This window comes from Manis pentadactyla, chromosome 7 (genome assembly GCF_030020395.1).
Source record: "Manis pentadactyla isolate mManPen7 chromosome 7, mManPen7.hap1, whole genome shotgun sequence".
NCBI classification, from domain to species: Eukaryota; Metazoa; Chordata; class Mammalia; order Pholidota; family Manidae; genus Manis; species Manis pentadactyla.
The window spans coordinates 147,170,242-147,185,330 of record NC_080025.1 but is presented as its reverse complement, the minus strand read 5'-3'; the positions used below and the strand labels follow the sequence as shown (position 1 = coordinate 147,185,330).

The 15,089-nt window shown below is 39.4% G+C and overlaps 1 protein-coding gene across 3 annotated transcripts in view; it reads right to left on the bottom strand.

Moving 5' to 3' along the window:
• RBM33 (RNA binding motif protein 33) overlaps positions 1-15,089 on the bottom strand; it is a 114,776-nt gene that overhangs the window by 50,875 nt on the left and 48,812 nt on the right. For all 3 annotated transcript variants that reach the window (XM_036899665.2, XM_036899666.2, XM_036899664.2), the window contains exon 9: positions 12,661-12,719. In XM_036899665.2, the coding sequence (XP_036755560.1) occupies positions 12,661-12,719 (59 nt within the window). The remainder of the gene's footprint in view (positions 1-12,660; positions 12,720-15,089) is intronic.

Here is a 15,089-nt window from a genome sequence, read left to right as displayed (position 1 = left end):
AAAGACAGTGTGCTTCCTCATTAAAGATCAGGCCAACAGGGGGGTAAAGCATCCCACCTTCCCCTCCAGGGTCAGAAGATGGTCTCCTAGGTCGTAGTGCTCATTTTGCCACAGGTTGACATCAGGAAAGGATTCTCTCCTTAACCCCCTTCACCTTTTTCTAAAACGAAGTAGTTACTGAATTATGAGCATGAGCTCAGAGAGCCCGATGTGGTTATTAGTTTTCAATAAAAATCTCAAGCTGCCTGAGAACTAGGCACATTATTTTTTGGGTCTCTAAGCACATTCAGATGTCCTGGGAGATTATCTTAAATAATCATAACTTCTAAAGACATTTTTTGTATTAAATTTTGTATTAAATTGAAAATATGTTGGGATCATAAACCTTGTCGCCTTTCGAATTTTACCATTGTCATTTCATCTCTTCCGCAAACCTCTTCCCTTTTACTAATTACCCACGTGCTGTCTGACCACATATATACACAGGCATTCAAATGTCAGCCACATACATCAAAGCCTCTGAAGTCTGTATTCATCACTAACACTTAACCAGGACTTGATTGTGACACCCAGATGCTCACTTACCTTAAAGGCAAGACCTACCATGGTGGCTGAGAAAGTGGCCCCAGCCGCAGACACCAGCACTGCCATGGGCAGTGACGAACCTCTCTGGACCTCAGTTTTCCCATCTGTAGAGGGGTGATGACAGTCTCTATCCCATGGGAGCAGATGACAGAGTACTTAGGACAGAACCCAGCAAACAACAAAAGCTCACAGTGCTTGTCATTATTACTACTAGTTTTACAGGACATGTTTGTAGATGGCATTCCATGCTATAAATGCAATATATATATATGGCTACTGGCAGTTTCGTGTTTCCTCATAAGGTGACAGGCAAAGCAGTGTAGGTCCCTTTCCCGCATTCTCACTCCTGAGTTCAAACCAGGAAGTCCTTACAGATACGGTCTCCCCAGGTTCCGGTGAGGTTCCCGCCCCTCTCAAACCCACCCCCCTCCTCTCTACCCTTTGCTTGGTAGCTCCATGAAGTTGAGACCATGTCTACCAAAGTCAGCAATGCATTTCCATGCTCAACACAGAGCCTGGCACCTAGATACTTATACTACAGAATGGGTGAAGGAAGTCCCTATTTCCAACAGCAAGGTCACCCCAGCCCTCGTTCTGCTCTTGAATACCACAGCATGTTAGACAACTGGCTGCCTGCAAAGTACAGATAATCAGTGCATGGCTGAGTGCATCAGAAGATACTGAAGGCTGGAATACAATGAACCCCAAGGCTCCAGGCTGAGCACACTTGGATACCCAGTGTGTCAGGACCAAGACCCACAGAACCCAATTCTGACCTAACTGTAGGAGAGCAATCATTCATACTTGTACTAATGACAGAATACAATGAGGGGAAGGGAGACGAACACAGACTCTTCTTCACCCTGCATGAATCCCCCTATTTTTAGAGAATATAGGTATGGCTGAAGAAAGAGAATTACGTGGCCAGTGTGCAGGGTATACCCCAACACTGCTGGAAAGGAGCCCGGCCCAGGCCCACGTCCCCCTTCTTGGCTATAGACTGAACTGAAAAATCATATGCCTTTAAGATGCAGGACTCATAAAAACCACACAGGAGGACCTGAGTAAAATGAAATACACTTCACTGTACTCAAAAGGTGGTGCAGAGTAATAAACTGTTTACCCACACATACAATAAAAAGGTGATTTTACAGGACCAATCCTAAAAGTAAATACAGATTAGTTAAGTTAGAACTGTACTCCTTTAAGCCAAAAAATGTTCAAGGAAAAGTAAAATATGGTAGAAGCAAATACATGTAAGGGCAACCTTTATCAGGCTACCCAGATAGCATGATGGAGACACAGACATCTAATAAATAAAATGCAAATATATAAAAACACAAGCATTTAGAAAATACAAAAAATATTTTATTTTATAAAGTAAAAAACATATAAAAATAAAAGTAATTTCTAGAACTTGAGTAGATTTGAATAGATACACATATAGATATCTATATCCAAATTTGCCCACATTCTAGAAAATAGCTTTTGTCTTAGGATGGAAGAGGAAGGGAAGGAGTGAAAATAAGGGTCTTGTCAATGCTGCACGCTAACAAAATATAAATCCGTATTTATGATGCTATTTGGGTTTTACGTAGAATTAGCTGCCTTCCCCCCCAACTGGGACAGAGGCTAAAGATGCTCACCACACCTGCACTTACGTCTTCTACCTTATCAACAGCTAGGACACTTCCCAACCAGTCCAGCAGGGCAATGCGGCCAGCCGCACAACCGAGTCTGGCAAATGCAATGTTAAGCAGAAACTATATGGGCCAGTTCCAGACCTGGTCAGTTAAAAACCACCTCCCATGAACGCCCCTCACTCCTTCCCCCCAAGCCAGTGAGTGTACAGATGCAGAAGACAGGGCCCAGAGTGCAATCTAGTGAGAAGCAGACTTCATGGTGCTGAGCCGCTGAGGGTTCAGGTCAGTCAGCCCACTTAGCTGGTGCTCCTGCGCTGGGCACCTTGCACGGTCCAGCTGCTGTCCTGACAGACTGGCGCTCTGCCAAGGCAGCCTGACACAGCCCACGGGGTCCTCTGCCCCAGGGTGGACAACTCTGGTGCACGGCTTACACCCCGGGGCCTGGCCACAAGGATAAGGCCAGGACTGGAGACACTGACCTGAAACCACACCTTAACCAGTCCCTCCCTCGTCCCCGCTGGCCCCCCACTGCCCTTGCCTAATCCTGTGCACCTGAATCCCCATCTCGGGCTCTGCTCTGCTGCAGCCTGCAGAGCTTCTCTGCCATCTCAGGTGGTTCTTACCACAGCTTACGAGGTAGGCGTGCTGCTCAGAGAAATCTTTTGAGCATTGTGTATCTTGCACACAGTACGAGGTTATGAAGCAGCAGGGCCTGGATTTGCCCCCTGCTCACCCATGTCTGGAGCAGATACACTTTACCTACTAGGCTATCCATTTTGCTTGTTATGACAGCATATGGCAGGGACCTACTTTCACATTCCCTTGTCTGTTTCAGTGTTTTATAACCACATATTTGTAACTGGAATCACATGATGTAATTGTGTGAGAATGTATGTGTGTGCTTTAGAGTCAAGAAAACCAGTACGTACTAAATCAAGTCACAAGTCAGATAGCCATGGCAAGTCCGTAGGTGGCCTGAATGGGTAAAAGAAATGAGCAGTTCCTATCTGATCAACCTTTAAGAAATTGATAAAGGAGGGAGGACAAGAGATGCTATCTACAGTTTAGAAAGAAACAGCTGACTCAAGTTGAGTAAACAAGGAAATTTCTGGCTTTAGAAGTTGATTCAAAATAATAAGGATGGAACAAGAGGGATTTTGTAGGTGTACCCTTGAAACTGTCACCACAGCCACGTGGAGGGCAACAGGTGCCAGGTTAAGATTACGGCAGGTCACCCACAGGCCCCAACGAAGCTGACACACATGCTGCTCCGTATAGATGAGGGAGGCCAGCACCGGAAGAGCAGCAGCTTTACTGGCAAACATCACGTCCAACGAGGGCAAGCCCACTTCCAATGTGGCCAATTTTCTAAGATGACACTTACATAAGGACCATGTGGTAGCAAAGTTAGAAGAAAGGAGAAAATAAAATGCCAGGTATTATTTAGAAAGAAAGTCAATACAAAAGAATGATACACGATAAGAACTTGTTTGTTATGCTTCAGAAGATTGGAGACTGTTGAGATATGGGCTTGGGGTTGATTAATGACTGTGCATTGAGTCCCCTATACAGAATTTTATTGTTGTTAACAACCATTTGATCAATAAATACGAGAGATGCCCTCTCAAAAAAAAAGAATGATACATGAAATAAACCAGAGCCACAACGGTCGCTTCTCTGAGATGTCAGCTCATGCTGGGCACAGGGGAGAAGCCACCTGGGGAAGACACACAGGCTTGTTCTCACCTCTGTTTCTCTCAGTGGGTAACAGAACCTGAGGAGTTTGAATACTTAAACTTTAAACTTCTAAGCTTTAAGACAGATCCTAAAAGCTGCCAATCGACTATCAGTATTGCCTTTTTGAAAAAGAAAAATTTAACAAGTAATAGGTATCACTAAGCTCAGAGTGACATTTTTTCTGTTTTTTTGTGTTTCGTTTTGAACACAGATGTCACTTTGTTTTTCACTATTTACACATCTTAGGTTCTAATCCTGAATTTTAGGCACAAAGAAAAGATTGCCAACTGGTTACCAAGTTTTCACTTCTTCCTAAGTAATAGGAGGGCAGCCCTGTGCCCAGCTAAGAAACTACAAATTCCAACTTGTTACAACAGTGGCCCTTTGACCAGATTCTGGCCAACAAGACGTAGCTGGCACTGTGGGAAGAGGCCCCAAGTAAGGCTGACTAGGGGCTACCACAGTTGGCATGCACCTTTTGTTCCCACCTACTCCTCTTTCAGCCTAGAATTTGGGCAGAAAAAAATAATGGTCCCTCATAACCTAACAGAACTACTATACCAACCCAGAACATTCTCATTTTATTAAGTAAGACCTTGGTTTTTTAAGTCACTGTTAACTCAGTTTTCTGTTACATCCAGCCTCACTTACAGCCTTACTGCCACAAGCCAAGGTCAGTATCATATCTTTCATAAATACAGCTCCAAGAAAGAAGCAGAAAAAATTACTTTTCCTTTAAGGGATGAAGAAACTCAAGTTTACAAAGTTAGAAGTGAATTATCCCAAGTTATACTACCGATAAATAACTCAAGACAGGAACCCACACTGTCAGACTCCTGGTTCACAAAGCACCCCTCCTCCCGTCTCACACGTGTGCTGAGACCACGTGTCTTCCAGGACTGCCCAACAAAGCGTGGTGCCCGGCCTGACGTTCCTCTAAGAGGTCCTCTTGATGTGACCACTCATTTAGTAACTTGTAGCATTTTCATGGGCATAAAGGATAACAAAGTATCAATTTCCTCTTCCAAATGAACAATTATTTCAAAATTGTTAGTTGTGAATACCCCACTTAACAGAACTTCTGGTACTAATGTAATTTCCCCTTTTGAAAGAAAAGGCTACCATAATCCTTTCAAATAACTGCTCTATTTTGCTTTTCTTTATATCCCTTTAAAAGCCCAAGGTAATAAGAAATTATCATTCTCTCTCATATAATTCTTACACAAATTGTACCTTCACTTTTTTGCATCTCCTGTTAATTACATGATGTTATCTATATTAATCCTATTCAGGAAGAACTGATAACTTCAGTTACAAAAAAAAGATGAAAACTTTGCATAAATTACTTAGTACAAAGTTAATCGTATAATGCAATGAATAGAAAGGCTCTAATGGTCTTGTGTGACTTATCAGTTTCCCTGAAAGGGTCAGTTGGTGTATTTTAATAAGACTAATTAAATGCCTTAACAATGTCATTGAAACTTCATGAATCTTTCAATAAATTAGAACCTTCTTCTACAACGTATTTTCATTTATTAATCTCACTTAAAATGCAAAGAACTATATAAGATACCAATGGACACTTAAGAACGTCTCTCAGTTAATTCTGATTAAATGGGTTAAATGCAAAGAATAAAGCTCACTAGGTGTTCACTAGGTGACCACTGACATAATCAAAATTACGGCCCTTTATCACAACGTTAATCCTCTTATTTCAGTATTTGCCACAGATTTTTTTTTCTTTTAGATTGTGCCTTGTTTAAATACCTACATTCATTTACCTAGACAGCACTTTGTTATTTACAGACACACTCAACATTCTGAAGAACCCAATACAGGATGCCAAACACCAGGTGGGGGACGGTGGTGGTCCATGGACCTGAGGACATCCGGATGATGTTACTGGCTTAAGCAGTGAAGCTACACGTACTACAAATCGTAACATCTTTAGTACAAAATCCTGCTTTTGATGAACCTACTAAAAATACTTATTTACGTCATTTTATAAAATGAAAAACCCTTTATTCCTGTGCCTCACCCCATCCCTTCTCCTCTCAAACCCCACCCGATGACAGGCCTGCCACAGCAAACTCTTTCACTTCAGCACTTCATGACAGTCACAATCTTATATAGTTATGATTCAACTTAACCAGATTCAATTATTTTTATGAGTTTACTGAGGTGCATTTTAATAATCTGAGAGAAAGGGAGAAGGCACAGCATGATCAGAGACTCAGATGCCTTGGCTCTGACCCTACACCCTGTACCTACTTATGTGAACTCATACAACTGAATCTTTATGAGAATATTTCCCCATCTGTAAAGTGGAGAAAATGATGCCTTTATAAGGCTGCTGAACACAAGTTCTGAGCAAAAACTAGAAATACTGTTAATCCCTCAATAGCATTTTTCATTTCCCATTGATCTTCAATAGTACATGCTCCAGGAAGACTTATTTCCTTATTCAAAAAAGGACTGATTAAATAAACAGCAAGCAGCAGGATCAGTTCTACCAACTGGAAGGACAGTTTGAAGCATGACCCACAATCCCCACTCACTCCTAAGCTGTTTACTAACAACTATTTTCTCACAAAACCCTACAGTGTTTACAGCAACTTTATTCCTAACAGCCAAAGGGCATAATCCAAATGTCCATATGATAAATGGCAACAAACGGGGGTACATCCATACATCAGAATACTACTTGGCAATAAAAAAGGACAAACCATTGATCACTAATGGGTGCAATGGATGACTGACTCTCAGATGCATTGTCCTAAGGGGAGAAAGCCAGTCTCACAAGGAAACACGCCACATGATTCCATTTATATGCAACAATTTTAGAAACAGAAAACAGATTAGTGGTTACCAGGGCTTTGGGGTACTAAGAGGGGCTGACTATGAAGGAGCAGCATGAGGATATCGTTTGTGGGGACAGAACCATTCTCTATCTTAATTATGGTGATAATACAACTGTATGCATTTGTCAAAGTTCAAGACTTATACAACAGGACTAAATTTAAGAAATAAAAAAAATTACAATATTTTGGAAGAAGTGCTTTCTTTATAATGAAATAGGGCCTCTTTCTAAGTTTATCTTAAAAATGAATCTGAACAGAACTATGGATCCTCAAAGAGCCCTGAGAAAATGTATTTTTTTTAATCAGTATACTCTGTAGGGACACATCAGTAAAAAGAGGCCAGAGAGATTTTCTTGGCACAGACAGACTTTGAAACTTGTTATTATCAACATTTCATTAGCTGAATTATTAAATTACAGATGGGCAAGCTATACTCAAAGCTCAAGTCCTCTATATGAGACTCCATATTTGGGGAGGATTTATGAGATGTTTTCAGTTCATTCTAATGGCTTTACTCAACAAAAAATTAAAATAATGTATCACACACTTTCATAATGTAGCTTTTACAAGGTGGCTGAATGGCTCGCTCACTGTACAAAAAAACCTGTTTATATGGTTTCAATGAGTATTCCCTGGCCTTGGAGCCATCCATGTGTGCTCCCACCCACCCTATCTCTACCCAACACACACTGTCTACCAACAGACCAGCAAGTGAAGGCAGCAGGCCCTGGATTTTATGACCACCATACTCAATAGCTGTTACCACAGTGTTTAGCTGCTCCCGTTACTACTGCAGATGGGAATTCACTGATATGATTTAATTTGATGGTATGACAATGTATGGTAATCATGATTAATCAGAAACCCACCAGCAAATGGAGGATGTTGGGTATTATGTCACCTGCACTTTAAACTGCATTCTGTTCTTGCAAGACTGACAATGTTTGACAGCTGGAAGGATCTCTTCCCACAGTTGCCTGCTACTGCTCCAAGATCTGTCATGAGAAAATGCCCATCATTCCTTCCCTATCTTAAGTGATAATAGTTACATGGCATTGCGGGCAAATTGTAGAAACAGTTAAAAGTTCAAAAGAAAGACTTTTTTCTAGATGGAATAAAGTCTGGATTCACATCTGCAAGGGCTACAATGAGAAAGAAACGTGATTTGGCGCAGCAGCCTCCTCAAACATGACTGGCATGAAACAGCATAGAAAGCAGGTCCAGGAGGTATCAACCACCACCTGACACCAGGCATCCTGCTACACCGGGACATAACAGACTTGCCGGGAAGGTGCTATGACTACACAGTAAACACAAACAGAAATCTCATTTATTGCATCTACCTAAATAACACAATTGCCAAAAAAAAACTAATTAAAACTTAAAAGTGTAACAGTCTTTTTTTAACTTAATTTTTAGTACTCATTTTAACAAAGATCAGTAAGAAATTACTCAGCAGCCATACTTCCTAGTACTTAACTGGCTACCCTGCAGTATCAGAATTTACCTGACACACCAATGCAAAATCAGGGACTGAATAGGTTTTAAAGTACCTCAGGTGCTTCACAATGGGAGTTACTTGGGATTTATCTGATAGGCTTAAAAACAGCACACAGTTAACACCAAAAACAAATTAGGTCAGTAGAATCTCAAAGCAACACTTTAAAATATGATTAACCAACACTTCAATGTCTTTTTTAAGTCATGAAACTTTAAACACAATAAATATCTCTTTGAGGACAAATACATAACTGGAAAATATACTTGTGGCTAGCAAGGACTTCAAACCTTGTATTAATGACAAAAAAACATCAGGAAGATCCTTCGTGGAAAGAAAAATCTATTAGACTAATTAACATGTAAAACCAAGAATACTTGGAGCTGAAAACAGTATTCAGATAAACACAAAGATAGAAGCTTACCTGCAGAAAGGTAAACTAGCCTTCCCACTCCAACAAAAAATAACATGAAAACGAAAACCATTACATTCAAGGTACAGACGTGAATGAAGATGCTTCCCAAGAGGCCTGGGGGGTGACAACTGGCTGCACGGTAAGACTGGACAGAATGGAAGACACTGACCTGGAGGGGGGGACAGCCACTCACAGAGTACCTCTGCCTCAAGGGCAAGGCTTACTTCCTGTGCCAGTCAGCTCTGGGAAAAGCTATGATTTAAATAACTGAGGTATTTCACATGTGGTAGATTAATATTCTAGTATGAAAAGGAGTATGAAAAAGATTTATTCTCTGATATGCTATAAACTGAAATGTTTGCATTTCCAAAGACGATTCATAACTCTGATCTGAAAAAATACAACGGCCTTGGGAATAAAAGTCTGAGTGAGAAGAAACACTTTAGAGTGTAGCACTAATGGCTGTATTTATAACTAAAAGTAAACACATGCATCTCATTTTTGGACAAAAACCTAAATTACAAAGCGCTTCACTGAACTGTACCAAGGAGGGAATGCGGGAGGAAATCCCACGTGGGCAAGAAGGCAACACAACCAAACAGCAGCCGCTTATGATCCAAAATAAGGACCCTTTCCTCTCCGTGTCTGCTACTTTGACATTCAAATCTTTGTTCATTCAGTTCTCTACATAAAATCCATTAACAGGAAATAAAAATATTAGTTTTGCCACATCAAACAGCCTATAATATGATATTTTGGCCCAAGATTTTAATTTTTAAAATAATTTTGAACAATTCTATTTAAAATAGTTTGTAATGTTACATTGCCTAGAGTCGTCTGTGACTTTTAATTTAAAAAGCCAGAGGGCATCATCACTTAACATTTTTAGGCATACTAGCTCTAAATTAAGAACTTCTCAGGTTTTCATAAAACTATCAAACAATGAACTTTTAACAAAGTAAAGTGCGCCACTTTTTTGGTGAAGGGAGGGAAGACCTCAGGATTAATACTAACTATATTCTAATTCCTTTAAGTTCTGTAAACTTAATGGCACTTGGGTTTCAGCTAGGTAGGACTGAATTCTTAGTTAAATGCACATGACATAATTCTGTGCAAATTCACAGCTCTGTCCTTGGAAACAAGATACATACCTCTTCTCTACACCACTCATCATGTAGCAATAAGGAGCAAGCAGCAAGGTAAGTCAGTACCCTGGTACACATACTAAACCACTGCTCATCAGCACCTTCTGTGCACAAGGCCCAGGGTTACGTCAGCTCCATCAGGCACCAGAGGGCAGAGACTATACAGAGTTCATCAGCAGGACATTCATCAGGTACTCACACGATTCCAGCAAGCAGTATAAAGCTGTCAACAAGAACATCACCTACCCTGGGAGCAATGGGAATTCATTAAAGGGGCTTAGGCTGAAGGAAGAGAAAACTACAATGAACTGTGCTTTGCTCAACAGGTCTCTGATTCAAATTTTTCTGAGCACCAAGGAAGCACACAATTCAAACAGACCTGTGATGGACCTGACGGCATTGGGGCTGCCTAACTTCAGTGTCTTATCCACTTACTTGTGTAGGTGGTCATCTGACAAAGCCAAATTCAGGTTAACAAATACTGACTGAAGACCCCTTCCTCTCTGGAAAGTATCAGGACAGAGTTCCCAGGGCACACTGCCGTCAGTAAGATGTCTCCAAGGGGTTCTGTTAAGCCACCAAAATACTGTCTTCACTATTTTTATAATTTTGCTCAGATGAGAACTGGCTGAAGGACAAGAGCTGGGCTTCATTTAACTATGCTTGGCCCACTGTATGGCATAGGGACCAGGACCAGCACTCCGTAGAGCACTCAGCATATGGGCAAAACTCACTACATGTTACCAAGGCTACATTTACACTAATAGCAACCAAGTTTAATCTAGTAGTAGAAAAAGAAAAAAATGATTTTACTAAAAAATTTGGTGTAAGTAAAATAGGATGGCCTAGAGTTAGTCTCCCTTCCCCACAGTATTTTGATGGGTTTTTAGAAAGCATAATACGTCTAATATATTTTTTTAAATAGATTCCACATCTGATTATTTTCTCTAAGAGAGACTGACCACAGAAAGAAGTAGGGAACTGCATCTTCAAGATCACAAGTTCACTGTAACTTCAGCTTAAGATCTAGCATTTGGGGCTTAAACAAAGACACAGTACATGTGAAACAGCAATAAATAACTGAGAAAAAAACATTTCTCAATTCATATCATACGACGAATGTCTAGCCCAACTATTTTCTATCACCCAAGCACGCTTCCCATCTCAGAAACAGGAACAACATATTACACTTGGCAGAAAACTTTCCTGAAGCCGTCCCACAATGTCTGCCTTCCTCAGTACTGTGTGATTTAGAAATAAGCTCTATTTCTCACAAAGAAATTTATTACCATCTTGTAATAATCTCAAGTATTATGAGGTTTGCTTCCTCTAGTATCTGATACAATTTTAACTTGCATAATTGAAAAATACAAGTAGATGAAAATTGTAAAAGATTATTCTAATTTTATATCAGTAAACACATTCTTATAAAAATATCAATTACTTAATATTGTTTTATTTTTCTTAAAACTGCTTTTTCACATCAAATTTTACTCTAAAATGCAAAATAAAACATGAAAAACAAATCCAATCATGACTTTAACACAGTTGTTCACAATTAAAATGCTGGTGCTTCCATACTAGTTGTTTAACTACTACTTCAGCAGAGGAATTCTATCTACAGGCTAAAACCATATACACTTATCCTTGGGTAATGCAGTGAATAAATCTTAGCTATTTAGACAAGTGCTTCAAATGAAGACTTGTACTCTCAATAAATACCACTTAATTAACAAGTAACTGGTTTTTAGATTTTGATTAAGTAATTATTGAAAGACAAAATCAGCTAATATAAGGGAATGAAACCAGTAAGTTTTAGAAACCGTATCATAATTCATAAATAACCACAAATCAAGGAAATTTCTAAAAAACTACTCTGAACCTTAAATTCATTACTAATTTTACTTTTCAATAATCATCTGACTATACATCTAGATCTTTCCTAAAAACCTTTTTGCTGAATGCCATATGTAAGAAAGGTATCTACTGAAGTATCAAAGCTAGAGTCAGGTCACTGAGTTTAGACTAAACAAAACTACAAATGTTTTACACACAAATGTTATAAAAAAGATATGGACTGGTCCATTTTTTTCTCAACATTGCTTTTAAAAAGAACATGTCCTGATTAAAGAAACCATGAACAACGAAACTAAAAACTCAAACTGAACAAAATGTATTTATTGAAACAAACACAACTATTTAGTGGACATTTTTGTTCTAGTCAAAACATGTGAGAAGAATGGATAGAGTCATGGGAAGTACAGGAAAGTATGTGTGTGTGAAGCAGGGCAGTGGGGACAAAGAGGAGGGTGTGTGCTTTCTTCTCAAGACGTTTCAAAGAGAAAACCTTCATTTTAAAATATAAAAACCAAAGGCTCATTACAACTTTTGAGGCTTAAAAAAAAAAAGTAGTGAATTTCCTTATCATGCCTAGAATTTCATACACATACCCAGGTGTATGCAAATGCACATGTACACCCACATATAAACACACAAACACATACATATTAAAGCAAGTCCCTTTTTTCTCTCTTAACAGAAGGCAATAATAGAATCAAAATTCATATTCTTTAAGATGAAAGGCATTCTACTGATGATACTGATTCAACAATTTTACAGTTAATTGTTCTCAAAAATCCATTGACCTTAATCTTTTAACAAACATTTTCCACTGCAAAAATTATTGTCAACATTTACAATCTTTAAGCTTGTATTTACTGTTTCTTAGTAAATGTACACTCAGCCCCAACAGGGCGAGGGGGCAGCTGCTACTCACCGGGAATCTCTGGGGTCCCACTGCAGGTCTCGGCTGGCTAGGGGCCGGCAGCAAGGGCACTGCAAGGAAGACACTGTGATCACAGACAGCCCGTTCACCCCACACACATGCCATGCGCACAATGCAAGCAACGGGCGAGCTTTCACTTAGTTAAGTACCTCCTGTTTTTACAATTCCACGAGGGGAAAGGAGAGAGCAGGGAGCTAGTCTGCAGCATACAACAGCATAGGCAGAAGTTAAAATTCCAATTCAAATAGTGAGCTCCTATGTAGAATCAAAATATTTTGCAAAAGATACTACTCCCCTAAAAAAACCGACTTTGTTTTCCGCATCCACATCCAGGTTATCCAGACTATCAATCCCAGTTATACTGTCTGACTCAATCAAATACAAGCGTAAGTCTACGTCCTGTGGAACTGTGGGAGGGCGGCAAGGAAGAGGGCAGGAGGGCAGGGAGTGGAACGTGCCCGCAGAACACAGCTGCCATCCAGGACTCTTAGTTTTGCTTTTGTTTTTAAACAAGCAGAACTACCCTCAATCAACCAGAAAAACAAAATATCAAAGAACTGTAAAACTGACATTTTATAGTAGAGAAGCAGCCAGATGTCAGTTTCACACCCCGGGGCTAAATCAGGTATTATCAGAAGCTATTTAAACAAATGCTTTATACTGATCTTGACTGTAGGGAAAAATCACCACCTAAGTGGTGGCTTCTGTCTGGTGACAGGCTTTACCTTTTGGTAAAATGTGCTGCCAGATGCATCTAGTAAGCTCTCAGGCTGTACGCTTTTATGAGCCGAACTATGGTCCCCCTCCCAAGTTCATAAGCTCAGAACAGGACTGTATTTGGAGATAAGGCCTTTAAAGAGGTGATTGATGTACAATCAGGTCACATGGATTGGTCCTTGACGCAGTCTGACTGGTGTCCTTATAAGAAGAGGAAATGAGGACACAAGCACACATAGATGAACAACCGTATGAGGACACAATGAGAAAAACAATATAACAGCATATTCTGAACTTAAGAAATTTCTGGTAAATGAGAAATGATATGATACAGCTTAAAAGTCAATCAAAATTACTTTAAATACAGAGTGTTTGAGATAAACTACTTTTCATTTACTGTGATTACTCAAGGAATTCCATACATTAAGCCTCGTAATTAATTAACACCATACTTCCACAGACTCAGTTCAAACTGATAGTTTGTATGGGCCTATCTCAAGGAATTCCATACATTAAGCCTCGTAATTAATTAACACCATACTTCCACAGACTCAGTTCAAACTGATAGTTTGTATGGGCCTATGTCGTTGCTTAATCAAACACAAAGTGTGACTGAAAGAAACTTAACTTTGATAAGGCATAAAAATGGCATAAGTCCATCCCTCTCTTGGGAATCTAATATACCAAGTCAAAGTTTTAAAATAAGAGTAGGTCAGTTTGCAAGGCTTTATATAAAACCAGATGTAGCCCCAATTCTATACGATTAGCTACTGGGGTACACTGATTACATACCTAAAGCAAACACTAAAGTGTGAAGCGGAGAAGAAAACACTAGGGTATCTCTGACTCAAAAGATTATAGTCAAAGTGATAAAGGAAAAAACCTACATATTAAACAGTATAAAGATGTTTTATAAAAATGAATCTAAAGCCTGCAATGGCAATAAGTACATATCTTTCAGTAGTCACCCTAAATGTAAATGGACTGAATGACCCAATCAAAAGACACAGAGTAATAGAATGGATAAAAAAGCAAGACCCATCTATATGCTGCTTACAAGAAACTCACCTCAAACCCGAAGACATGTACAGACTAAAGATGTTTTATAATTAAGGATATTTAAAATTTCCAGATCTAATAAGTGCCATTTATTTTTAAACTTGGGATTTAAACATCTATTCCTATAAAGTAATTCAAAAACAATGAAAGGATAAAAAATTTTAAGTCTCTTTAACTGGTGGAAATAAGAGAAGAAATCTAGGTGGGATCTCTAGGAAGAAATCCAATTATATTTAATAGATTTCTTACACAGAAGCCTTCTGATCAACTGGAAAATCTTTTTTTAAGTAAACTATAAAAAGCAATGAAAGAGAGAGAAAGAGTAAAAGTTGACAGAAGAGAGCATCTAAGAATAGGTGTGATAATAACAGATCAGAAATCCAGCGCAGTCCTGACAGGAAGACTTGCTCAGACGGCCAGCCACGGCACTGATCTGCAAACGTTCCTTGCCAAGCCTTGCAGTACCCAGGTGTATAAGCAGGAAGACATTTCTACCTCTCTCCTTCCCCTTCACTGTGAGCAGAAGAGAATTTAAAACATGTATTGTTAACAGACAATTCTAGTTGAACCCTGAACTCTAAATATTTGATATTTAATACTTATATCTTTCTGCTGCCCCATGTATTTAATGGGTTAAACTGATT